Source organism: Cervus canadensis, chromosome 10 (assembly GCF_019320065.1).
Source record: "Cervus canadensis isolate Bull #8, Minnesota chromosome 10, ASM1932006v1, whole genome shotgun sequence".
Taxonomy (NCBI): Eukaryota; Metazoa; Chordata; class Mammalia; order Artiodactyla; family Cervidae; genus Cervus; species Cervus canadensis.
This window is the reverse complement of record NC_057395.1, coordinates 26,177,694-26,204,584: the sequence shown is the minus strand read 5'-3', so window position 1 is coordinate 26,204,584 and position 26,891 is coordinate 26,177,694. Positions and strand designations below refer to the sequence as shown.

Sequence of the window (26,891 nt, the reverse complement as noted above, 5' to 3'; positions counted from 1 at the left end):
AGAAATATGGTACTATTTAAATAATTTTATGTCAATAAAAAGCCAATATCCATTTGATTTGACACATCATTTTGAGCTTCTAGAAAATATTTTCCATCATTGACAGTGCTGCTTCTTTGACACGGAAATGATATACTGAAACTTACTTACTAAAAGTGGAGGACAGTTATTACCTAGAACCTAAGTGAGAGAGATAGTATACCAATATTATCTCTAAGATGAAAAAAAAGAATGTGTTTGCTCTGTACCAGACTAAAAAATGTCGTGTCTACCTGAACAACATCACAGTGGCTCAGCATGGAACTTTTCCCTCATTCCATTTTGATGTTTGGCCATTGGCTTATGAAAACTCTTTCCAGAACTTGCCGGGAGGTTGTTTTTCAAAGATGTTATTTTCTATATTACATTTGTCATCTGTATGAAGCTCCCAAAGAATTCTCCTGGTCTTTGTTCCCCTTGAGAAGCTGCTCTGTGCTTTTATCTAGTGGACCCTGTCATCAGTCATGTAACTGACAGCATTCCCCTCTGCACTGGCTGCTAGACAGCCGAGTCAGATTTTCACTTACCTCTAACAAGTACGCAGGATTTTCACAGAATGCGTTTTGAATTCTGAACTTAGTCAGCCTTGTCGAACTTTCTTTTATATACTTATGCCTGTTGCTCATTTGTTTTTCACCTTGTTACATCTTATATATCTTTGTAATCCATCAAGAGAGACTTGGAAATGCTTTGATGGGTATGTATCCTATAATCTGTGCTCTGGTTCATGAAATTGGGTGATAAATATAATTACCATACCATTTTAATGTAAGCAACTTTATTTTGAAATAAAGAATTACACATTCTTTGAAATTACACATTGGTTCACGCAGAATAATCTTCACCTTAATTTCTAAAATCAAACTCACTTTTAAAAGCCTTCTGGTAAAATGATTAGACGGTTAGCTTTAGACTTCAGGCATGATAAGGAAAATGTTTATACTATATCAGATCCATTTTCTCTTGCCGTTTGGAATGCGTGCTTGCTCCCCATTTTGTGCTCAGTACTGACAAAACAATCTCTCCCCAAAGATTTACCCTATTCTTATATTTCAAAACTTTTCAGAAAAGAATTTTTTAAGTTACGTGACTTTAATTTTTAAGTCACGTGAATTTGAAATCATATTTTTTTAACCCAGCATGAAAATGTGCAAAAAGAAAATCAGAATTTTTAACTGAAGGTATGTTTCCAAGTCAACACAGACAAGTACCGTGTATGATAATAGTTTTTAGGAATATTTTCAGTTCAGTGAAGTATATGAAACAGTGTTCTTAATGATAAATTTGGAAAAATATAAACCAAAAATTTTAGAAAGGAATTTATGATACTAAAATAGATCTACAAATGTTCAAAATATTAATACTCTTACTTTATGGTAGTGAGAGGAAGTGACTGAAGACATGAAAGACCACTGACTTTATTTAACCAGGTCTTCCTGGAGTGTCCTGAACATGAAGCATGGCAGTCACAGGGCACTCACTTTCTGTGAACGGTAACTGTGGGCTTTTTACACAGGATTACCAAAGGGCAGAGATGCTCCTCAGGTAATGGGAAGGGTGGGGTGGGTTAATTTCAAGAATAAAAAGCTTTCCTTGAGCATAATATGATCTCATCAGACTGCTTGCCAAAAGCCTGAAATCAGAAGCACAACTGAGTCCAATCCAAGTGACCTCATTTCTACACAAGGAGAGCATTTCTAAGATTTTTATTTAAAGAAATAAAATCCACTGGTGAACTTCATAGAAAGATATATATAATGCATTTCTTGTTTGAACCCCTTCTGTGTTCATTTGGAAATTTAGAGAAATCTGTAATGATCCGCCTCGCGACTTCTTAACTTTATCAGGGACCCCGGATGGAACATGAGGTCAACTATGTAAACTTCCAGGGGAGGGAGTGCCCCCATCACTCCCTTTCGGGATTCGTTCATCAGCTTAACTTCATTCCAGGCTCTGCCGTACTCCCCACGAACAAGAGAGCAGCCCACGCCAATTTTATCAGCCAGAGCCTGTGGGAGAAAACATGAGATCAACCAAGAGTGAGGAGGGGAGGGGCAGAGAAAAATCCTTGGTTGAAAGACCCACCTTGCTTGAAGGTGAAATATACATTCTTGCAAAGGAAAAAAAAAGTGCTTAGAAAGGAGGCTGGAAAAATGTACAGGGTTGTGACAGGAATCAGTAAAATGCGTTGTTTCCTTGTACCTCAGGATTCTGTGGAGTTGAAATTTGTGTATAGGTCCTGCTGGGAAGGGACATTTTTCAGGCAGGTATGCTGCATTGTATCAGCACAAGATTGATAATGTAATTGGAGAAAAGCTGTTCCACAGGCTTTCAGCACGACTGTGTCTATCAATCTTTCCATGCTCCTGGGCTGTTCTTTGGGTGTGATATGCAGTGGGATTGAAGAGAGGGATCAGATTGGGGTGGGGTGGGAGGGACCTGTTTGTTCTGTGTAGTGTAGACTGGCGGAACCAGACCAGCAGAACTGTGAGCAACTGGTCCTTGGGCTGCCTGCTGCCCAGTCCTCAGGAGTCACTTATGTTCCTTAGAAGCTGTCTCTTCCTTCAATTTGTCCTGATTTTAAAAGCACTTTTTGAATAATCTGGAAAGTTCCTAGTCCCATTATAGGGGATAAGAGAGCTGGCTGGGTTTGAATTTCAGTTCAGCCACTGACTAGTGTCACCTTAAGGAAATGAATGACTCACTTTGTGCTTCTGAGTCTCCATCTGTGGGATGGTAACAATGGTGTAACCACCTTCCTTGTCAGGTGGGTGTAAAGATCAAGTGAACTCATGCTGTGAATGCTGGCACACAGTAAGGGCTCAAAAAACGTTCCTAGTACTAGAAGGCAACACTTGGGTTGACTCCATCATCTCTATATGTCTACATTCATGTCATTATTGATTGCTTACTATGTAAACTGCTACCAGGGAGTCTTGGGTGAACCAAGATGATGGAGGTATAGTTGTTATTTTTAGGGCCTTACATTCCAAATAGTCTGATCAACAGTCAATGGTAGCATAACAGTATCTGGATGTTTGGTACTCCTGTGATATGTAATAAGAAATATATATTTGGTTTTTGTCCAGCTCCTGGCAGAGAGCTCCTAAAACTCTTGGAATTTCCTAAGTAATCCATAAGGTGTCTTTTGTTATGTGAGTGAGGTGACTTTTGGACCCTACCTAAGGATGGGAGCTGGTTGCCAGGAGAATCAATTGTGTGAGTGGAGGGTTGGAACTTTCATTCCTGCCCCTGACCTCTAGGGAGGGGAGAGGGGCTGGAAGTTGAATCAGTAGCCAATGGCCAATGATTTAGGTAATCACACCTATGCTATACATCATTCATTAAAACCCCCAAACTCTTGGAGAGCTTCTGGGTTGATGAGCAGTGTCTTCAGAGAGCATGGAAGCCCAGAGCTCTTTTCTCACAGCCTGCCCTATGTGTCTCTCCTACCTGCCTGTCCCTGACTTATACTCTTTTATAATAAAGAGTTATACTCTTTTATAATAATCCACTGCTCTAATAAAATAATAATAATAATATATTTCTCTGCTTTCTTTGAGCCACTCTAGCAAATTAATTGAACCAAAGGAGGAGGTTACTGGGACCTTCAGTCTACAGCCTGGTCATTCAGATGCACAGGTGACAACTTGGGCTTGTGACTGTCACCTGAAGTAGGCAGTGGTGAGGGGGGAAGCAGTCTTTTAGGACTGAGCCCTTAACCTGTGGAGTCTGGGTAAAGAGTATCCAAATTGAGTTGAATTGTAGGACACCCAGCTGGTAGCAAATAATTGCTTGGATGTGTGGAACAAGCCCCTGATCCCCTTGAAATTGGTCCTAGAATCATTTTACACTCACAATAGGGTAGACACTCAAACACACACACACACAAATATAATCATCTTTTCCAAAATAGTATTTAGTGATCTCTTATTCCATATCAAGCCACTTTAAATCACCAAAACACCCCTGTGGAATACTGTCATATTCCCCATCTTTCAGAGAGTAAGACTGAGGTCAGACAATTTTCCCAAGGTCACTGTAAGTGTTAACCTAACATGAAAGCCATGGAATCTATCTCGAGAGTCTGAGTCCTTGTAGGACCTTAGTTCTCCAACCAGGGATCGAAACCGGGGCCCCAGCAGTGAGTGCACCAAGTCCTAGCCACTGAACTGCCAGGAAATTCCCAGAGTCTTGAGTTCTTATCCTCAGCTGAGTTGAACCTGGAAGTTTCTGTTTACTTCATAAAATGGGAAAAAAGATCATTTATTCATACGAAGATGTGAAGATGGAAAGGCTTAGGAAGGAGGTCAGATGTGGAGACATGGCTGCTGAGGAAAATAAGAAAAGTCCATGGCTAGGAGCTAGAAAAGGTGGCCAGGCAGCATGCAAACCACCATCTTGAATCCTGAATTGGCTGTGGCAAACCCCATGGTCACATTCTACAGCCTGAGTGTCATCGTGGAAAGGGCAGGCAGTTGGATAGGTCCAGGGTGGGCAGGCAAGGCAGAGAAGTGGAAGGATGGGGGGCATGAAGATGAGGGAAATCAGGGAGCAGGTTATAAGGTCTGTGGACAGTTTATCTAGGCTGCCATGGAGGAAAGGAGCTGGAAGAAAATGTGTATTCCCCCTACAGTATGTGTAGGGGGAATGAACGATTTAGGAGGAATAGAAGGATGAGACATTTTACCAGTGAAAAATGTAAGAACCTTGAGTTCTGGGTCAGGACCCCAACGTTAAGACAAGGGTGGAGGAAAAGAAGTCTCCAAAGGAGACTGAGATGAAATGACGAGAGGACAGAAGTTACTGAAGAAAGTGGTGCTGAAGAAAGGGAAGGATCAATGACAAATTCTCTGACATAACAAACAAGACACACTAGATCATTATGATCCTTGTCAGGAGGGAGCAAGGGCCAGACTGCAGAGAGCTGAGGATAAAAGTGAGATCAAGGTGTTGAGATCACTCAGAATTTTTGACCAGGAATGAGAATTATCTTCAGACAGAAGCAGTGTAGTAGGTTTTGGCTCAGATAGGCATGGGTTCAAATTCCAGCTGTATCTCTGGGTAAATTCCTTATCTAAGTACCAATTTTCTTGTCTTTAAAACAAAGGTAGTAGTTCCAGCCTTTGGCCTATTTGAGACTGTTCATAATTATGTTTATCAAATGCCTGGTACATAAACTCAAGATGACAACTGTCATGTGATGGGACTGTATACAGGAGTGGTTGTAGAGATAATGAAAAAAGATTTACATTTTCTCTTTAGATAGAGTGGACTTAAGTTTAGATTTTAAAGGAGAAACAGCTGGCAGAGTGAAAGAGATTTAATATGGGAGAGAAGAACTGATAGAGGAAGAAATCCCAGGAAATAGCAAAGACTGGCATTTTGGGCTACAAATAGGATTAGCTTGAAACTGGAGGCAAAATGCAATGAAGTTTGTAGGTATTCAGGAGAAGACTGGAATTTTATACATTTAAATCTATGGTTCAGAAACCATTTTCTCAGCCCCTATTATATTTCAGACACTGAATACAATGCAGGGGGAAAAAAGATCACCCCCTCCCTTTAACCTCTTTTGGCTCTAGTGTCCTCATCCCCGTGAATGATGCCATCATTTCCAGTTGCCCTAACCAGAGTCTGGAAATCATTTTCTTCTTCTCATGCACTCTCTCATACAACTGTTAGGCAATCAGCAGCTTCTTTCAGTTTTATTTCCTGCATCTCCCTCTAAACTCACCGCTTGTTTGCAGCCTCCTGCATGGCTTTTGTGTCTGTCACCCAGACTTCTTGCTCCAGGAACCTTCCAGCTGGTCTTCCTGTCTCCAGTCTTAGCCACATTCTAATTCATTCCCTGTTCTGTAGCCTAAATGGTCTTTCAAAATCACGTTACCATGCTCCCCTTAACTTTCAGTGGCCACTCACAGATTTTAGAATCAAGTGTAAACTCACGTGGTGCTTTATTGTCTGGTCCTTTAGCCCATCCAACCCTTCCCTGCTTTTCTGAATCCAGACCTACTCTCCATCCCTCAAGTGGATCACTGACTCTCATACCTGTTATTTTGAATAGAATGTTTAGAACATCCTTGTCTTTCCTTCTTTCCTGCTGGAGTCCTATGCAGCCTTTAATGCTGAGGCCACATATCACTTCCTCCCCTGAAACTTTCCCTGAAGTCACCTGAGAACCCACAAGTCTGGCTTCAGACCCTCTTGAGTACAGGGATTATCACTTTATTATCCCTATATTCCCGACCTTGGAAGAGGCCCTGATCTAGAGTTCAGTTCAGTTCAGTTCAGTTGCTCATTCGTGTACAACTCTTTGTGACCCCATGGACTGCAGCACATCAGGCTTCCCTGTCTATCACCAACTCCTGGGACCATGCTCAAACTCATGTCCATTGAGTTGGTGATGCCATCCAACCATCTCATCCTCTGTCGTCCCCTGGTCTAGAGTAGGTGTGTCACAAATATAGAATGAGTATGCTTCTAACAGTCTGGTGAACTTACATGTGTGTATGTTTATACACATACATATATATGCCAAATATAAGTACATCTAAATGATAGTATTAGTATTACATAGTTAATTGTTAGCAACTGGCTCACTCCACAATGATGAAGACAAAACATTTTTACCTAATTGGAAATGAGGCAAAACATCTTAAATACCTTGAAAAGCAAAGCTCGATGGTAGAAGATTCCTTTTTTGATCAGTCCAATTGGTACAACATTGGATTTAAGTTGAAATTTTAGTTCACTTATATGAAGCTCCCAGCTGAAATCCTGTAGTTTTTCTTTTGGAATCTTACCACCCATTTTTTCAGCCACATACCTGCGTCAATTGCAGTGAGTTTGAATCAGTCAAGTTTAATATTTCACTGTCTTCTGTGTAATTATACTTGTAAAACATGTTTTCCCTCGGATTTTTGTTTTACTTTATGTATTTACTATAAGTTAAGATTATACTTGGGTTTCCCTGACAGCTCAGTGGTAAAGAATCTGCCTGTAATGCAGGAGACACAGGAGATGTGGGTTCGATCCTTGGGTCAGGAAGGGAGGGCATGGAGGGCATGGCAACCCACTCCAGTATTCTTGCCTGGAGAATCCCATGGACAGAGGAGCCTGGTGGGCCACAGTCCGTGGGGCTGCACAGAGTCAGACACGACTGAAGGGACTGAGTGTGCACACGTGCACACACACAGTATTATGATGACTCTCCTCAAACTGTCACATATGAGCTGAGATTCTAACAGTTTCATTCAGCAGGAAAAAAGAAATGAATGCTCATTTTCCTAATGTTTCTAGCAAGATACAGGTCAATATCACATTACATTTGTATCAATGCAGTTTTTGAATGTTATCTTACTGTTGGAAAGTATTTTCAAGTGTTTGAATCTGAATTGTCCAGACATATGGTCCTTCTTTTAAGGAATTTAGCCTCATCCAAACACATAGGACCACTGCGTACCATTATGTTCACAATTATTTTCAAGTTTTATTCTCTTCTTCTTTTAAATTTTATCATTATTATTTTTTTAATTTAGAGAAAGACATATAGCATTCACGTAACACTGAAGTTAGAGGAGGGAGGAAGATGCACAAAGGAAAAAATAAGTAACAATTACATGAAGAGGTGAGTTGGGGGTGTTGTGCTTTGCCTGAGAGTTTCTCCTAAAAGTAGGCTCTCACTGAAGATGTCACTCAGCATACCTGCAAAAATCCTCTGTCAACTGAAGCTGCTACATCATGGAGTAAAGGCAGAATTGCACATCATTAAGAAAGAATTTCCTCTTGCTGTTTGTGGAACCAACAAAGAAGATCAGTGGTGAAAGCCAAGAGAAAGGATTGGGCAGAACACTGACCTGTGTTGTCAGCCAGCCAGGTATCCCACTAGGAGCCAAATGCATGGGAACACAGCTCTGTATCACTCTCTTGGTGTGGGCTCAGATTAAAAAAAAATAGGGAATGATGAAAACGGTTTCTGATAGGAACAAAGTGTGAGGAAATTTGACAAATGTTGAAGTGAGGTAAGTCAGAATTCTGCTTGAGTCATCACTTCTCAAGGACACCAGGAAAACTTCAGTAGCCAAAAAAAACATTCCCTTCCAGAGCCAGCTGACAAGGAGTCAGTGATCTGGCGGCTGTGTTTCTTGCAGTTGTCACATCCAGGTTTGGTGCCTGCAACTCACTTCTATTTGGAGAAGGTACAAGCTCTCACAGAGACTGCAGCTGTTGCACAAGTCAGGAGCTCACGACTGGCTGGTGTCAGTCAAGAAAGTGAGCCTCCATTTCTAGTTAAGTCTTAATCCCTTCAGCTATAAGGTCAAGTTCTCAGTCTTCTCTTAGTGGAATCAGAGTAAACGCTCTCATTTAGGAGGCAACCTCACTGGATTATACAGAGCGCTGAACCATCTCTTAGAATACCCAGAATCCCACTTTAGAGCAATGTGAGACACAAAATATCGGACATATAACATAAAAATAGCAGATGTCTATTTGTATTAGGAACCAACTTGTGAGTTTACAAATAATTCACAATAGGATTCCTTCATTTATAACATCTTTAGAATCACCCTGAAAGATGCTTTTCATGGTTTAGCAGGAGAAAATGACAGAAACATTTTTCTTTAAGTAATTTCTAGCTCTTAGTTCTGATTCTTGGCAGAAATATTATCCAAAATAGAAATGGAGGCTTTCTTTCCAAATCTTTGGGTTTCTGCTTCAGAGTCAGAGTGCTGTTAAAGTTCCATTTTATTATGGTGTAGTTGTCTGAAAACGGCTAGAACAATGCAAATCACTAACATCAAAAACATTTTTCAGAAACTGAAAATGAGTATGTATACACAGACAGCTTACTTTGCAAGAACCTCAATCTGTTCCTTTATATTGGTGATGGGAAGTATGGATTTGGTTACTTCATACACATAAACACAGAAGTCAGGATCAGAGGGAGGGAACCATTCTTTCTCAAGGCTTCCTTCTCCAGTCAGTTTGGGTGCTACTGCCACCTCTTCCTCCTCCTTCACTTTTTCCTCTTCTTTTTTCCCTCTGCCTTTCCTTAGAGAATAAACAACAGCAAACAAAATAACAGAGTGAATAAGCACTAACTGTGCTCTGAGTTAATCTGAAGAGCATCATGGAAATATAGTATTTGCTATATACATCAATAACCATACCCTACATATTTTTCAAATTTTCCATGACAAGGATAGGAGTTTTACAGTCTCTATATTTGTGGGAGAAAAGAGAATACTACATGATTGATACATATTAAGAAAATCAGATATTGCTTTTATGCACCATTTCTTATCAAGATATTTGGTACACTGTAGGTATGCAATAAATATTTATTGAATTGGGAGAAAAATAGGTTGCCTCCTCAGGGAGTCTGTGCCAGTCTTTTATTATCTCTTGCTTCAGCTGAGACCTTCCGCAAGAACAATTTGGATCCCAATTTTCACAACAATTATCCAACACATGGGGGCTTCCCAGGTGGCACTAGTGGCAAAGAACCTGTCTAAGAACCTACCTGTCAATGCAAGAGACGTAAGAGATGCAGGTTTGATCCCTGGGTTAGGAAGATCCCCTGGAGGAGGACATGGCAACCCACTCCAATATTCTTGCCTGGGGAATCCCATGGACAGAGGAGCCTGGAGGGCTGTCCATAGGGTCACAAAGAGTCAGACATGACTTAAGCGACTTAGCATGCACACCTATCCAAAACGTGGTAACAGGCAAAAACAAAATAAGGATGGCAGGGAATTTTCATGTCATGCAGGGACAAAGACCTCATGCAAAGTTTATCTAGCAAAATGTACTTAGTTCTGTACTTAGGGAAAATAGAATATACTTAGTAAACAGTAAGGATACTATTTACTCTCAATGAAAAGCTCCAGACTTAGAGAAGTTACTAGTTAACATAGAAATTTTTGTTTAGTATAGATGCAAATTATTTCTGTTCAATGGAAAAGATACTCCCAAAGGTTACAGTTTATTGTCCTGTAAGATGTTAGTCATCCTACAAGTGTTTACAATGTAGCTCAGCAATCTTTTTCTAATATTCTTTAATTAAATTGGATATAAATATATATATTCTCAAGTGATCTTTGAACCAGTATTAACATCTCATTAATTCTCTCATTATTAATGAGTTGAGCAAACAATGACTGGAGTTCTCATTCCCGGTAACAGGGAGTAAGTACACTTCACCCTGTCTCTCTTACTGAATATAGTCCTAAAACCTGGACAGGGTACATGCAATAGCTATTTGAAAACTCTGAAAAGTAATTCATAGCAGAAAGATCAGAAAAGACCAACATTTTAATGACTACTGAACTGATGGTGAGCTTATCTTTTAGTTTTCCTCCACTATTCTCCAAGCTGAAGTAAACATCGCCCCAAGTCTGGAAGTGGGCATCAGCACGTAGAGACAGCTCAAGGAGAAGTCTACTTGAGAAACAGGAAAGAAAGAGAATGGAGGAAAGCCCTGACTTTGAGTGTTTTTTCTTATTTTTATCCATCCTCTTGTGAATCTTGTGATGGTGGTGGGAGTGCTGGCATGAAGGTCCCTGAGAGTCTAAAGCCACCTTATTCATGCTCAGCCCTCCTGCTGTTTGGCTGTGGGTATGGATGCTGTCATGCCAAGAGTGTTGCAACACAGGGTAAATAATTTTTTTTGGCTTAAGGACCAAAAGGGAAGCTCCAAGGAACCAGAACAGACAAGTGAGGTCATGGAGAAGGTGGAGCTCAGGAAAGCAACCCTATAAAAGTGTTTGTGAATTCCTAGGCTTATTCCAAGCTATGTGTGTGTAGTCCTGACATACACATATTTTGAAGATGGAACTATGGTATAGACCACCACCCAAGTCCCAAATGGATCTTAGTTGGCACACATGCAGGGCTGATCCAAATAGCACTGCAGAGCCTTTGAAAATGGGACAAACAGTAGAATGACGACTGGTTGGAATTTGAAGACTGAAAGCAACTGGGGCAATTGACTGCTAAAACACACACACAAAAGAAACATTCTTAGAATGTGTCTGAGACCCATAAATAAGAACTGTAGGACTTATAACATATTACAATCTAATTACTCAACATATGAAGAGCCAGGAAAATCTCACCTCATATGGGAAAAGGCCATCAATACACATCAATGCTGAGATGATACAGATGTAAAATGTCCCAACAAGTAAGGTCAAACACTCTTGAAATGAGCAGGAAGTCAGAAAGTCTTAGAAAAAGAAGATATAAAAATAGAATTTGGAGCTGAAAAATACAATAACCAAAACTTAAAAATCACAACTCTCTGAATAGATTTCATAGCAAAATGGAGACAACAGAGAAAATAATCTATGAACTTGAAGATACGTCAATAAAAATTATGGGATATGGATAACACAGAGAACAAAAGATTGAAAAAGCAATTGACAAAGTCTCAGGGACTTATGGTGCAATAAAAAGAGCTAATATTAGTATCATCATAGAGTCAGAAGAAGAGGAAAAAGAAGGCAGTACAGGAAAAAAAAATTGAATAAATTAGGGCTAAAATGGTTTCCTCAACTTGGTTAAAGACATAAATCTACATAGTCAAGAATTTCAGTGAATGTGAATAAAGTACACCCAAAGAAATCTACTCCAGACACATTGAAATCAAACTACTGAAAACTAAAGACAAAGCGGATGATATAATTGCCCACATAGGAAATCCCAAAGAATCTCCTAAAGAAACTCCAAGAACTAAGAAGTGAGTTCATCAAAATCTGAAGATATAAGAACAACACACAAATCCATCATGTTTCTATATAGTGAAAACAAACATGTAGAAACCAAAATTTAAAAAAAATTTGCAGCACTCAAAATTATGCCAAGAAAATGAAATCCTTAGGTATAAACTTCTCAAAATATGTACAGGATTTGTGTGCTGAATATTAAAAAGTGTTATCAAAAGCAATCAAAGAAGATCTAATACATGATGAGACGTCCTGTGTCCATAGATTTAAAGATTCAACATATTAAGATATAATTCTCCTCAAATGATCTCAAGGTTTAATGGAATTCCTGTTAAGATGCAAGCAAAGTTTTTTGTAGAATAGAAAATCTTATTCTAAGATGTATATGGAAAGGCATAGGCCCTAGAATAGCTATATCAAATGTGATGAAGAAAAATAATGTGGGAACAATAAAAAATGATTGATAAAAAGTCTTACTATATAGCTACAGTAATCCAGATAGAGTGATTCTAGTCAAGGGACAGACACCCAGATTAACATAACAGAAGCTCCAACCCCCCACAGATACACTCAACTGTTTTGACAAAGTGAAAGTGAAAGCCGCTCAGTTGTGTCCGACTCTTTGCAACCCCAAGGACTATACAGTCCATGCAATTCTCCAGGCCAGAATACTGGAGTGAGTAGCTGTTTCCTTCTGCAGGGGATCTTCGCAACCCAAAGATGGAACCCAGGTCTCCCACATTGCAGGCAGATTCTTTACCAACTGAGCCACGAAGGAAGCCCAAACATGTTGTAAGTTTCTTTTCTTATAATGTCATTGTCTGGTATTGGCATTAGAATAATGCTGGTATCATGAGTTGGGAAACATTCTATTTTCTGGGAAAGATTGTGTAGAGTTGGTGTTAATTCTTGAAATGTTCGGCAGAATTCACTAATGAAACCATCTGGGTCAGGAGATTTCTCTTTTGGGTTTTATGAAATCAACTTTTTAAATAATTACATGATTATTTAGTATCTATTTCATCTTTAGTAAGTTGTGATAGTCTGTAGTTTTTGATGAACTGGTCCATTCCATCTAAGTTGCTGATTACAATTCTCATAGTAGGATTGACATAGTTAATGACATTTTTTAAAAAGCCAGCTTTGATTTCATTGACTTTCTCTGCTGTTTCTCTGTTTAAATTTCATTGATTTCTGTTCTTTATTATTTCCTTCCTTCTAATTGTATTGAGTTTATTTTTCTAGATTCTTGAAGTGAGAATTTAGATTATTGATTTACAACCCTCTCTAATACATGTTAGTGAAGTAAATTTCCCTATCAGCTTTGCTTTGGCTGTATTTTCATTCAACTCTTTGTATTTTTAAAACCTTTTGAGACTTCCTTTTGTCCCAGAGATTATTTAGAAGTGTATCACATGTTTAAAGGTTTTCTTCTTGTCTTTCTGTCATTAATTTCTAGTTTGATTCTATTATGATCAGAGAGCATATTCTGTATGATTTAAACTACTTTAAAATTTTTTTTGCTATGCTTTATGACCCAGAGTATTTATTATAAATGTTCCAAATGCAGCTGAAAAAAATGTGTTGGTGATGAAATGTTCCATAATATGTCAATTAAATCCTATTTATTTTGCTGTTGTTCAAATCCTTTATTTCCTTGGTGATTTTAGGTCAAGTAGTTCTATCAGTTGCTCAGAGGGGTATGTTGCAGTCCTCAACTACAAGTCTGGATTTATCTGTTTCTCCTTTCTGCTCTATCAGTTTTTGCCTCATGTATTTTGAGGCTCTGTTGTTTGGTGCATATATATTAGATTATTATGCCTCCTTCATAGATTAATTTTACTATACATAATGTCCCTCTTTCTCTCTAGAATTTTTCTTTACTCTGCTGTCTACTTTAATACATATTTGAAAAGCCATTTCTGCTTCTTAAAAAATTAATGTTGACATGGCATCTTCTTCCATCCTTTCACTTTCAATCCATCTAGATGGATAAATTTGAAGTGAGTTTTTTAAAACAGCATGTAGTTGAATCATAACTTTTAAATACACTCTGCCAAAATCTGCCTTTTGATTTGTTCTTTTCCTTTGTTTTTCTTTTCTTGCCTTCCTGTGGGTTACTTGAACATTTTAAAATTATCTGTCTTGATTTATTTATACTGTTTGTGAGTGTAGCTCTTTGTATTTGTTTGTTGTTGTTATGGTAAGTACTATAATAGACATATTATATATTACTCATCACAGTCTGCTGGTATCCATATTTTATCACTTTGAGGGAAATATGGAAATGTCACATCCTTGGAGGTCTCTTTACTTTCTCCACTTTTAAATATAATTTTCTTGAGTATCAACAATTTTTGTTTCAATCATCAAATATAATGTATAAAAATAAAATTCATGAGGAAATAGTATATTGTATATATCCATATTTTAGTTCCTTCTTTCTTCCTAATCCTTCCAGATTCTTTCAGCATTTTCTTCTCTTTGGAAGAACTTCCTTTAGTTAGCCAATCTGTAAGGGTAGGCCAGCTAGCAATAAATTGTTTTCCTTCATCTGGAAGTGTCTTTATTTCCCCCTCTTTATTGCTGAAGGTTAGAGAACACATGGTTGATTCCTTTAGTGCTTGAAAAATGTACTGTTTCCTTCTGAGAGAAATCTGTGCATGCCTGTTCAGTTGCTCAGTTGTGTCTGACTCTTTGCAAGTCCTATAGCCTGCTAGGCTCCTCTGTCCATGGGGTTATCCCAGCAGGGAATACTGGATTCAGTTGCCATTTCCTCCTCCAGTGGATCTTCCCAACCCAGGGATCGAACCCACATCTCCTGCAGCTCCTACTTGGCAGGCAGATTCTTTACCACTGAGCCACCTGGGAAGCCAGTCATTCAAACAGGTGTTCCCTATAGGTAATTGGAATTTGCACCTTTATGAAGTCTGGATTCCATGACTCAGGTGGGCTTTCCTGGGTGGAGCTATGTCACATGAGAAAATTGCCTCCTATGCTATGCTAGCAGATAGGGAGGAAGGACTGGGAAGCCTCTGTGTGACTTCTCTTAGCCTTTGTTTATGTGTACCTTTTTCCTGCTGATCTTGCATTGTATCTTTTGCTATAGTAAATTTTAGCCATGATTATATATTTGAAAGTCCTCAAATGGAGCTAGGCTAGTGTAGACAGGTAGATCTCCTAAATTATGTATTCATAAATATGGAGTATTCTGTTCCACTAGCAGTAAATTAGGGGTGGGAATTACCTTTAAGTATTACTTGAAGCATGGGGTGCGAGGGAGATCAACTCAAGACCATTTGAGTTTTCTCTTTAATTTGGAGGGGAAAAAAAATACAAAAATAATCCAGTCAGCTGCTGTTGGAGAATTACACAAAACTCTAATTATAACAAATACTAAAAAAAGTTTTATATTTTCTAATTCAATATTTTGATGATTAGTGACATTGAACATCTTTTTACATGCCTATTGGCCATTTGCATCTCCTTTTTGGAAAAAGTGTCTACTCAAATCCTCTGCTTTCTTAAAGTCAAATTGTTTTACTTATTTGTTTTTATTACTGAGTTTTATTAATTCTTTTTATATTTTGGATATTAACCTTTTATTGGACATACAATTTGCGTGTGTTTTCCTCCATTTAGTAGGTTACCTTTTCATTTTGTTGATGGTTTCCTTTGCTATGCAGAAACTTTTTAGTTTGGTGTAGTCCCAGTTGTTTATTTTTGCTTTTTTTGCCTTTGCTTTTTAAGTTAGATCCAAAAATTTATTGCGAAGGCTGAAGTAAATAGCTTATCATCTAAGTCTTTTTCTAGGTGTTTTATGGCTTCAGGTCTTACATTCTGAGTTAATTTCTGTTTATGGTATAAGATAGGCGTCTAGTTTCATTCTTAAGCAAGTGGCTGTCCAGTTTTCTAAGGGAAATTATTTTAGAGCAAAAATGTTTTAGGAAGTCACTGTGATGGGAATCAAAATGATTTAAGTACCAGAAATGTTAAAGTTTATATGCTCTAAAGACCTAAAAGCTGCCAAAGATGAACAGACTGGAAGGATATGTATTTCATATCCTTCTATTTGGAGACAGAAAAACATGCTTTTAAGTTTGTATAATAAACTCATGTGCAATCAAATTAAATATTTATGAAAACCAGTCTGAATAAAAAATATACTATAGATAGAACTTATAATTCCTTTCATGAATAGGTAGAGTAATTATTTATTGTAAGGAGAATGATCTTTACAAGGAAAAGCTTTGGAGGGCATTAGACATGTTGGTTTCAGTGAAACCTAGGTAAGTATCAAGAGGGTGTATGAATAAACAAGAAATAAATTAGTCACCTCTCCTAGGAGTGTTGCGCCATAAAAGACAGTGCAATTCTGTTTCTGAAAACAGAAATAAGATGGTGGCTGGTCACCGAATGAGAATCTCTTGCTCAATGATTTTAATTTATATGATAATAATATTCATCAGGAAAAGGAAATCCAGATTTTCACTTTCCTTGTCTGGCACCTCACACACAGTTGTCTCCCATCTCATCTTTCCTCTCCCTTTCAAAAATTCAGCCAGTTTGTGAGTCTATGTGTTTCATGATTCTTCTCCAGTATTGCTCAGTCTTTTTTGTCAATGTGACAATATTCTCTGTGACATTTTCAGATGAGTAGAGTTAAAATATTTTACTCTATATCTAGGGGTCCAAAGTTTTAACAGTCACAAGATGAGAAACAAAAAAGATAAACAACAAAATAAATCATGAAAGATAAACAACAAGATTATAACCAGTCTATCCCCTAGTGGACCAAGGGCTAAGAAGGGGTAAAGAGCCTGAACACATGCTGCTCACTTAAATAAGCCAGGTGGATTCTTCCCTAGGACCGCAGTTGGGGAGACCATAGGGAGACACCTGCCTCAGAGCCAGTCAATGTCCTGTCAAGCATGTGACGTTAAGACGGTCTCCCTCACAAATACACATAAGAGATACAGACCGTACCTGATCATTGTTATGCTTTAGAATTAAAAGATGGTCTTGGAACTGGGGCCGGTTTGGTCCCATGACAAATTAGAGTCACATACAAGCTACAGTTATGGGTGAGGTGGTAATCAAAAGAAAGTCAAGGTAGATAACAAAGCAATTGTAAAAAGGTACTGTGTAGGTGGAGAGAGAAAGAGGGAGAGAGAGATGAGCAGACCCTATGGTTATTGACTTGACTCCCAGCTTCTTTCATGTGCTGGATTTTGGGGGTTCTTCTTACCCCTACAAGGCTGCAGTGGGTTTGGGCTCCTTGCAACTGGTTCATCTGGTAGTACTAACATTTGTTGAGTGTCTACTCTGGGCTGGGCTCTGCTCTAAGCCCTTTACATTATGTTTCTTAACTTATTCAATCTTCTCAACATACTATGAGGAACAGACTACAGGGGTTTTTTTCCTCCATTTTACTGATGAGTGAATTCAGCCAGAGAGAAGGTAACCTATGTGTTCAAGAGACACAGTTTAAGTGTGGACCTTTTCCTGAAAAAGTTCAGATTTATAGTCTCTTGAATAAACACGAATACCTTAGGTATGCTAACCAAGCACTGTATTAAATGCTGGGGATGGAAAGAGAAATTATTTGAGTTAGAACATGTTCTTGTCCTCAAGGTGCTCTCAGTCCAGTGGAGGAGAAGCAAGAGAAGTCAAGAGAGGAGAGAAAGGAAACGGAAGAGGTGGGGAGGTGATGGGCAGGCAAAAACGATGAGGGCTGGGACAGCAGGAGCAGATCAGAAGCAGAGATCAGAACAGTGAGCCACAGAGACTGACAGGAGAAAATAAAGTCAGAAATTGAAAACACAAGGCTCTGAGGTCTGCGGAAGAAGGCAGACAATTCCTTAGGAGACCTTAGGAGACAGTCTCGGTTTAGAAGGTAGATGCTCAAGTGTTTATGTGTGCACCAAATAGCCTCCAGCACCCCAGTGGTTCTCAAGGGCTTAAGCCAACTCTAATTGAAGGGTCATGGAGTGGGGCAGGAGGTCTGAGTGGTTTTCTGAAGAATCCAGGAAAGAGCTCACATGAGAAAGAATAGACATAAAAAGATGTCAACATGTCAGTCAGTCAGTTCAGTCGCTCAGTCATGTCCAGCTCTTTGCAACCCCATGGATTGCAGCACTCCAGGCCTCCCTATTCATCACCAACTCCCAGAATCTCAAATTTATGTCCATTGAGTTGGTGATGCCATCCAACCAGCTCATCCTCTGTCATCCCCTTCTCCTCCTGCCTTCAATATTTCCCAGCATCAGGATCTTTTCAAATGAATCAGTTCTTTGCATCAGGTGGCCAAAGTATTGGAGTTTCAGCTTCAGCATCAGTCCTTCCAATGAGTATTCAGGACTGATTTCCTTTAGGATGGACTGGTTGGATCTCCTTGCAGTCCAAGGGACTCTCAAGAGTCTTCTCCAACACCACAGTTCAAAAGCATCAATTCTTCAGTGCTCACCTTTCTCTATAGTCCAACTTTCACATCCATACATGACTACTGGAAAAACCATAGCTTTGACTAGATGGACCTTTGTTGGCAAAGTAACGTCTCTGCTTTTTAATATGCTGTCTAGGTTGGTCACAACTTTCCTTCCAAGGAGTAAGCATCTTTTAATTTCATGGCTGCCATCACCATCTGCAGTGATTTTGGAGCCCAAAAAAATTTCTGTCACTGTATCCCCATCTGTTTGCCATGAAGTGATGGGCCCAGATGCCATGATCTTAGTTTTCTGAATGTTGAGTTTTAAAACAACTTTTTCACTTTCCTCTTTTACTTTCATCAAGAGACTCTTTAGTTCTTCTTCACTTTCTGCCATAAGGGTGGTGTCATCTGCATATCTGAGGTTATTGATATTTCTCCTGGCAATCTTGATTCCAGCTTGTGCTTCATCCAGCTCAGCATTTCTCATGATGTACTCTGCATATAAGTTAAATAAGCAGGGTGACAATATACAGCCTTGTCATACTCCTTTCTCTATTTGGAACCAGTCTGTTGGTCCATGTCCAGTTCTACCTGTTGCTTCCTGACCTGCATACAGATTTCTCAGGAGGCAGGTCAGGTGGTCCCATCACTTCCCACTCTTGAAGAATTTTCCACAGTTCGTTGTGATCCACACAGTCAAAGGCTTTGGCATAATCAATAAAGCAGAAATAAATGTTTTACTAGAACCTCTTGCTTTTTTTGATGATCCAACGGATGTTGGCAATTTGATCTCTGTTTCCTCTACCTTTTCTAAATCCAGCTTGAACATCTGGAATTTCACAGTTCATGTACTGTTGAAGCCTGGCCTGGAGAATATTGAGCATTACTTTACTAGCATGTGAGATGAGTGGAATTGTGTGGTGGTTTGAGCATTCTTTGGCATTGCCTTTCTTGGGATTGGAATGAAGACTGATCTTTTCCAGTCCTGTGGCCACTGCTGAGTTTTCCAAATTTGCTGGCATATTGAGTGCAGCACTTTCACAGCATCATCTTTTAGGATGTGAAATAGCTCAGCTGGAATTCCACCACCACCATTAGCTTTGTTCATAGACAGCATTTAAAAATACATGGAACCATATTATAATGGTTCCAACCAAGTCAAGAATGTGATCCTGTTTCCTTTCCTTCTTCTCATTGCTTCTTGAAGGGTCACAGGTTTCTGTGAGCAAGATGGGAAGGGGACATGGAAGTAAGAGGCAGGGGTAAGGAAAGGCTTACACTCCAGTCATTGCAGCTCACTACCTGCAAAGGCATCCACCAGGGGAGGGTGGAAATGTTCATTTTACGTTGCTTCCTACGCATGGCTAGACTTTTAAAGGGCTGACTGGCTACTGCTATTTGCATTGTCATTTCTGAATTAAAGTGACTGTAGGACTTTACAGTGGTCAAAGTGCCCTGAGTTCTCACCCAGAGGCAGGAGAAGAAACTCCCTTTGGGTAAGTTTTAAAGAGACAACAAGAGGCACAAATAAAGGTAATTTTAATTAGACTTTGTGAGTCGTGCTTAGTTCTATATCTTATCCCATGAGAAGAGCTTCCTAGTTAAAAGCCACCTTTCCCTTTCCCCAACTCTGTCTGTAATTAAAACTTGATGGGATTACAGTTAGAAGACTACAGTAAGGTGTTTCCTACCTTGATCCTTTCTCTTTAGTGGTGCTTTTGCTAACAGCCGTATTGCGTCCCGAAGTAGGTTCTGATTTCTCTTCAGTGGGAGATCCAAATCCAGCACTAAAATGAAAACTATTTTCTTTTGTCATTTGAAAAAACCACAACCAATGTCAATCATATGAAAAGAACAATATGCTACATTTGCAAGACATTTTTAAGGTTATAAGGCATTTTCACTTCCATTTTATGTTTGATTCCAATCAATGAGAAGAAACAGGGCACCAGGCATTATTCCATCTACAGATAAGGATGTGAAGCTTGATCACAGACCATGAGTCATGGGCTCAAGATCTTACTCTAGGTTCACAGCAGACAGAATGTCAAGCCAAGTTTCTTGGTTTTCATCCTGAAACTGTGTGACTGTGAGAAGAATAAAATTAAGCTGCCAAAACCTAAAATCTAAATTTCCTTTTTACTCCCAAATTAAGGGAGAGAATTATTTGAGTGTAGACAAAACATCATTTTCTTACTTGGTCTTTTCTTTACTTGCTCTTCTTAAAGAAGATGAAGAAGAAATACTTCGTCCATAACCAACGTCTGATGACTTATCTTCCGTAGATGGAGGTGGAGAACTAAAATTTTACATATTTGAAATTATGTATAAATTAAAATAATTTGTCAATATTAACTTTGTCCTACAAAATAGATTTTTTTTCTGAAAAAACATATTTGGAGCTGACTTTTAACAGTGACACATTATTTTAATAGCAGAAAGGAGAGGTAAAGAAAAGATAAAATGAATACTATAAAGCTTTTCATGACCTAGAACTGGAAATAGTTTTTAAGATGTGTCACATAAAATATATAGCTTCTACTACTTTTTATTTTATTAGAAAAATTGGGCATCAGTGGTATTCTTGCATCTAGTTCTGGAGATTTGTAAACATAATTCATCTTGGTTTGCTCCTCTCTGTTTCTACTTTCTTCAGTTACTTGATGTTGCCAGAAGGGTAAGAATCCCTGACTGCAGAAATACATGTGGAGTTGAGTGGTAATGTAGAGTCATAGGAAAAACTATGGTGGTGAATATTCCGTGGTCTTTACTATGTTAGGCTATGAATTTACAGACCAGTATTTACATTCATGGTGGTGCTAGACACAGGAAGGAATAAAAGATACCATACTGGGCACCTTTATGTATTCACATGATGATAGACAAAAATTTTGCTTCCCCATATCCCTGCTCCCCATAAAGACTCACACATCAGAAGATCTACTGTTAATTAAGAGTATAGCACGTTGGTCACTTGGTTCTTGTAAGCAGAGATCCTTCAAAGGCAAAAGTTTGGTGCCAGGATTTATCTGTGGTAGTTTAAGAATTGAAAAGTAATATCTGCACGGGTTATATATTTTTAAAAAGTATACTGATACAATAGGTTCTCAATTATTTCACACACACACACACACACACACACACACACACACACACAGAAATAGGAATCTGAAGCTTGTGGATGTCTTGTCTTGTCTTTGGGCAAGATATACTCTCCAGTACCCCCAGCTCCTACCCCAACCCTGCAAGTCTCTGTAGCTTGATACTCAGCTGTTTCACACCATAATGATCAGACTGGCTCGTGGAAGTATTTGAGTTTGAAAATCCATCCACATATATAAGGGAGAGTTTGTTGTCTGTAACAGTAACTAATTATTCGACAGATCACCAAAAATGTAAGGATGACTAAAAGCAAGCTAGATGAAGCCCTATACTAGCAATTTTATCAGCCTGGTGAAAAGGTTTAGACCAGATCATCTTGTGAGGTCCTTTTCTAATCAAGTAATAGATACCCCTCTTAGTCATGATTCTTTTAAAGTAAGACAGAGCATGTCATTCTTCTGCCCAGAACTCTGTCGTATTTACCCTGAATTCATTCAGAGTGAAGGCCCACATCTTTGCAGTGGTCTACAAGCCCATCATGAGCTCCTACCTCTGTGATTTTGTCTATTATTCCACCCCTGGTTGACCCAGCTTTAGCTATACTGACTTTGCTGTTTCCTTAAATGTGCCAACTGTGTTTACTCCTCATGCTTTCTGCACCTCCACCTATAAAACTCCTTCTCCATAACTAAGTCCCTCACCTTCAAGTTTTTGCTCGGATGTTACCCTTTCAGTGGGGCTACCTGACTTCAGTACCAAGTTATGACTGTCAACCCCAGGATCCTCAGCGTGATAGAGCCCCTTGTCCTTCTTTGCTCTCCTCCCCAGCAACTGTAGTGGTTCTCATTTCCATCATGTGATACAATTTGTGAGATATACCGTTTGTCATCTGTTTCCTCTCACTGGTACCACGGGAGAAAAGATCTTTGTCTCATTTGTTCACTGACATATTTAAAGACTAAAATATCAGAAACTTAATATTTAGAATTAATCAGAGCAGGGGTCCCCAACCTCCTGGGCTGTGGACCAGTATCCCCTGTCCGATCAGTGGTGGCATTAGATTAGAAATAAAGTGCACAATAATTGTCATGCACTTGAATCATCCACAAACCATCCTCCCCTATCCCTGGTCTGTGGAAAAATTGTCTTCCGAGAAATTGGTCCCTGATACCAAAAAGGGTGGGAACCGCTGAATCAGAGAGTTCTCCCTCATAAAGAAACTGTCTCATTAAGTTTTGTTCTTTGTTGTTGTTGTTGTTTTAACTCATGAACACATATATTTGCCACAGTTTTTGACCTGTTCCATGGCAACATTTTTCCAACAAGTGCTCTTTGGTGGTTTTTCTGCTCTTTCCCTCATTTTTCTTAAAGCATCTTTGTACTAATAATGTGGCATCTGTTCTTTTAAAATTGCTCATCATTGAATGAGAGCAGTAATTTCTCGGTGGTTTGTATGTGTTCTGGAGGGTATGGTGGTGGCAGTGCTGGGAGAAGCAGAAGGAAGAGATAAAGTGTTAGGCTAGCTGTTCTGATTACTCAAAATGTCTCTAATTCTGTTACCACGATATAGCATTTCTTGCAAATATGGCTTAATTAGCTGTGATTCTTTTACGACCCTGTGTCCTCTGCTTCTTTGAAACCAAATTGGTCCAAGAAGGTTGCTGCCACCAGCCCTGCTCACCCCAGTTCCCCAGGGCCTGTCCACCCAGGCACACGGCTTTTGACCGTCTGAGTTGTCCATCCCCTCAGGAAGCACTGGTTTTGGATGGTGCTCTCTGAGACCGGCTACCACTCCTGTCTGTCTCGGTGCTTTTCCCCTTTCTCATTCTTCCTTCCATATAGCTTCTGCTTGATCCCAGGGACTTTTAAATGTTTGAAGTCTGCAGATCATACTTGTTTCCTACTTCTGCCTAAAATGGGATTTGTAGGTTTTTAAAAATTTCTCCATTTTCCTTACTGCTTTTGGTTTCCAGAAATAGAAAATGCTGATTTAGACAGTAATGTCAAAAAGTCTTCAAGATTCTAATGTTTAGCTTCCCATTTCTTTCAACATTAACACTGAACTACACTATAAGTTGTTTTAAAATCATAATAATAAATGCAGCTAAGTAAAAAATAATATTATTCTGCATTACATGTTATAATTCAGTATTCCAATATGGCTCATTTCAGTGAGATTATAATTAATAAAATGAAGACTTATATTTCTATTGTTAACATTATAATTAACACGGAGCCCCAGAAGCAATATAAAAGAAGCTGATTCTTTTTTATTTTCTCTGAAACTTGAGATTAGCATTAGCAAGCTAATTTAAGTACAAATAATTAAAATCTAGTTAAAACTGTACACAAATGCAAAATCTTATAGCCAGACAAAGTTTAAGGATGAAGTTCTGATTCCCAAGTTTCTGTCTATAAAAATAAAAATTATGTTAGGTGGCTATAAAATTGCAATGTAATGGCATCATGATGAAAGAACTGATCACTATATACTAAAATACAAATTAGTGCTGCCACTTACCCGACCATAATCATAGAATCCATCACTAATTATGTTACTTGATGACAAATACCCAGTCTGGCTGTATTTCAGAGACAGGTAGTTGTTGAGCAGTTTGTTATAAGCTGCCTCACTGAATTTATTTTTTCGACTTACTGATACATTAATTTCTTCAAGGATATCTAAAGCCCTGTCAATAAAAGCAAAAATAACATTATTTGCCTTATATAAGCAAGCCAACATTAAGTTCCCATTTATGTACCTCACACTAGGATCCTGAATTGAAGAACTAAGATGGAAAGGTTAAAACCATCCCACCCATTTAGATAAACTAATCCTGACAGAGTTATAAAGACAAATCTGCCCTTTTTGAGAACATATATGCCATGTAGTAACTTACATTCAAACAGTTTGAAAAAGACACTTTCAGAAGAAAAACACTGTTCATTTAAAGCAAAAATTAGTATTGGACTCCAATTTTTTTCAGCTAACCAGTTGATATATGCAAAGAATAAAAATGGTTAGAAATAGTGTAAACTTGTCTGTGGAACCTTAAAACCCTATTGACTGTGATGCTAAAGGCCAAGTGACTCATAGGCTGTTGATAAGGAGAACCAATGCAGTGAAGCTGCTTAAAGGCATAATTGTAGTGGATAAGTTTGGGGGGACAGAAAAAGATAGATGACAGCCATAGCTTGACTTGTTTAAATTCAGTCTTGAAAGTTGAGAGAGCAAACCAGGGGAAAGTGAAAGAGGAGCATTTATCAAGATGAAAAAGTGGAAAAGGAAACATTGAAGATGATTTTGCAGAGGTGGTGAGGGAGGTCTAGGACCCCACTTCTGCAGACAGTCCCTTCAGAGGGACTGTGACCCACAGAGCTTCTGAATGACACCCAGCAGCCTGAGCATGGGCCTGGAAACTCTGCTGGACCCTCCTCCAGCCTGAAGAAAGTGTGTGTCCTTGATCTGAGCCAGACCCTCCAGGCTGTGCCACCCACCCGAGCCTGCACAACTCCACGGCCATGGGCTCGTCCCCGGCGCAGACCATCACGGCCCAGCTGGCATTCCTCCGGACCTCCTCATTCTTGGAACGCAGGAGTTCTACCAGCGGCTCCAGCCCACCTGCATTTCTCAACTAGAAGTAGAAACCAGAATTTTACACATTAAGAGTATAGAACATAAACATTTATGCTTAAAAAAAAAAATCTCATTATTTGATTGTTGAAAGGGTGTTGAGTATGTAGGATGTGTCCATGTTTAGACTTATTAAATTCAGGGGGAAATAATCGATTGCAAAAACCTTAAGAGCCCAGTTTTCTGTTCAAAATCAACAAGAGGCCACAGTAAAGTAATTGAGGGAGGGACTTTCCTGGTCCAGTGGCTAAGATTTTGTGCTCCCAATGCAGGGGGACTGGGTTTGATCCCTGGTCAGGGAACTAGAACCCACATGCTGCAACTAAAGTGAAAGTGAAGGTGAAGTCGCTCAGTCGTGTCTGACTCTTTGCGACCCTGTGGACCGTAGCCTACCACTCTCTTCCATCCGTGGGATTTTCCAGGCAAGGGTACTAGAGTGGGTTGCCATTTCCTTCTCCAGAGGATCTTCTTGACCCAGGGATCAAACCTGAGTCTCCCACATCGTAGGCAGACGCTTTACTGTCTGAGCCACCAGGGAAGTCCAAAGCCAACTAAATAAATAATTTAAAAATGGATATTAAAAGATATTTTATTTGGAGAAAAATTATAATACTGTGATGGCTTTTGCCATACAACAACATGAATCAGCCACAGGTATACATGTGTCCCCCCCACCGTGAGAGAGGTCATTGTGATTTTACACAGGGCAGAGATAGGGCAAAGAACCTGTTCTCCTTCCCCTAAAGTGCAGTGTCCCATGTTCATTCACTCTGCTTCTCACCACTGCTGGTGCATTTGGTCCTGCGGTGGACAGAACCATGGGCTCCCAGAGATGCCTTTGTACCCTGGAGGGTTCTGGCAGATGTGGTTAAGTTAGGGATTTGAAGATGGGAAGATTGTTCTGAATTATCAAGTGGACCCAATTTAATTACAAGGGTTCTTTTAAGAAGAGGGAGATAAGAGTGTGTGGAGTAGGGAAAGGAAATTTGTAGAAACAGATATTGCAGTAATCTGCTTGGAAGATAGAGGAAAGGGCCACAGTCAAGAAATGGAGATGGATGGTCAAAGCTAGAAAGGGTCAGGAAACAGTCCCGTCAAGTCTCCAGAAGGATCGCAGCTCTGTTAATATCCTAACGTTAACCCATAAGACCCATTTTCAGACTTCTGACCTCCCAAATGTGAGATAACAGAATCGTATCTGGCCACCTGATATGAACAGCCGACTCATTGGAAAAGACCCTGATGCTGGGAAAGATTGAAGGCAAAAGGAGAAGAAGGCAGCAGAGGATGCGATGGTTAGATAGCATCACTGACTCAATGGACATGAATTCAAGCAAACTCCGGGAAATAGTGAAATACAGGGGAGCCTGGCATGCTGCAGTCCACAGGGTCGCAAGGAGTCAGACACGACTTAGTGACTGAACAACAACAATTGCTTTAAGCTACTGAGTTGTGGTCATTTGTTACGGCAGCAGTAGAAAACAGACATGGTCTCCAAAGCTGGGCAGGAGTAACCAATGCAGGTAAGTGGCACCCGTGTCACCAGACACTGTGACCAAGCCAGCCGTGTGGCCAAGGCAATGCTGAAGCAGTTCTCCAGAGGACGATCCATTCTATCATTCATATTTCTTCAAGGAGTGAAAAAGAAAAAGAACAAGAAGAGAATCAGGGGGAACTACACTAATTACCCTATTAAAAGAAATCACTCATGTATAAAATTATTCAGATGGGGGGGCTGGGAGAAAGATTTGACAGAGTGCTTGTCTCCCTGTCTGAAATGTAATACTGTGCTATCTAAGCCTGGAGGACAAAGGAATATTCTACAGGTGTCTCTGTGTAGTATTTGAAAACAGGAGCCCTTATGAGACATGATCCACTTCCAATCATGTTCTTCTCAAACACAGGGGCTCTGATGGAAATTACACATTAGCACAAGTAACTTGGGCAGCTTTGTAAA

The 26,891-nt window shown here is 39.4% G+C and overlaps 1 protein-coding gene across 2 annotated transcripts in view; it reads right to left on the bottom strand.

Moving 5' to 3' along the window:
* Positions 1 to 1,552: 1,552 nt before the first annotated feature.
* Positions 1,553 to 26,891, bottom strand: part of ARMC3 (armadillo repeat containing 3) — an 86,651-nt gene continuing 61,312 nt past the window's right edge. The window contains exons 11-18 of one of the 2 annotated variants that reach the window (XM_043479774.1): positions 24,799 to 24,935; positions 23,822 to 23,990; positions 21,127 to 21,227; positions 20,396 to 20,497; positions 19,890 to 19,985; positions 8,893 to 9,093; positions 6,706 to 6,868; positions 1,553 to 2,048 (exon numbers count right to left, since the gene is read on the bottom strand). In XM_043479774.1, the coding sequence (XP_043335709.1) occupies positions 1,839 to 2,048; positions 6,706 to 6,868; positions 8,893 to 9,093; positions 19,890 to 19,985; positions 20,396 to 20,497; positions 21,127 to 21,227; positions 23,822 to 23,990; positions 24,799 to 24,935 (1,179 nt within the window). In that variant the 3' untranslated portion in view covers positions 1,553 to 1,838. Of the gene's footprint in view, positions 2,049 to 6,705; positions 6,869 to 8,892; positions 9,094 to 19,889; positions 19,986 to 20,395; positions 20,498 to 21,126; positions 21,228 to 23,552; positions 23,713 to 23,821; positions 23,991 to 24,798; positions 24,936 to 26,891 lie in introns of those variants that run through there. The other variant, XM_043479775.1, reaches the window with a different exon arrangement.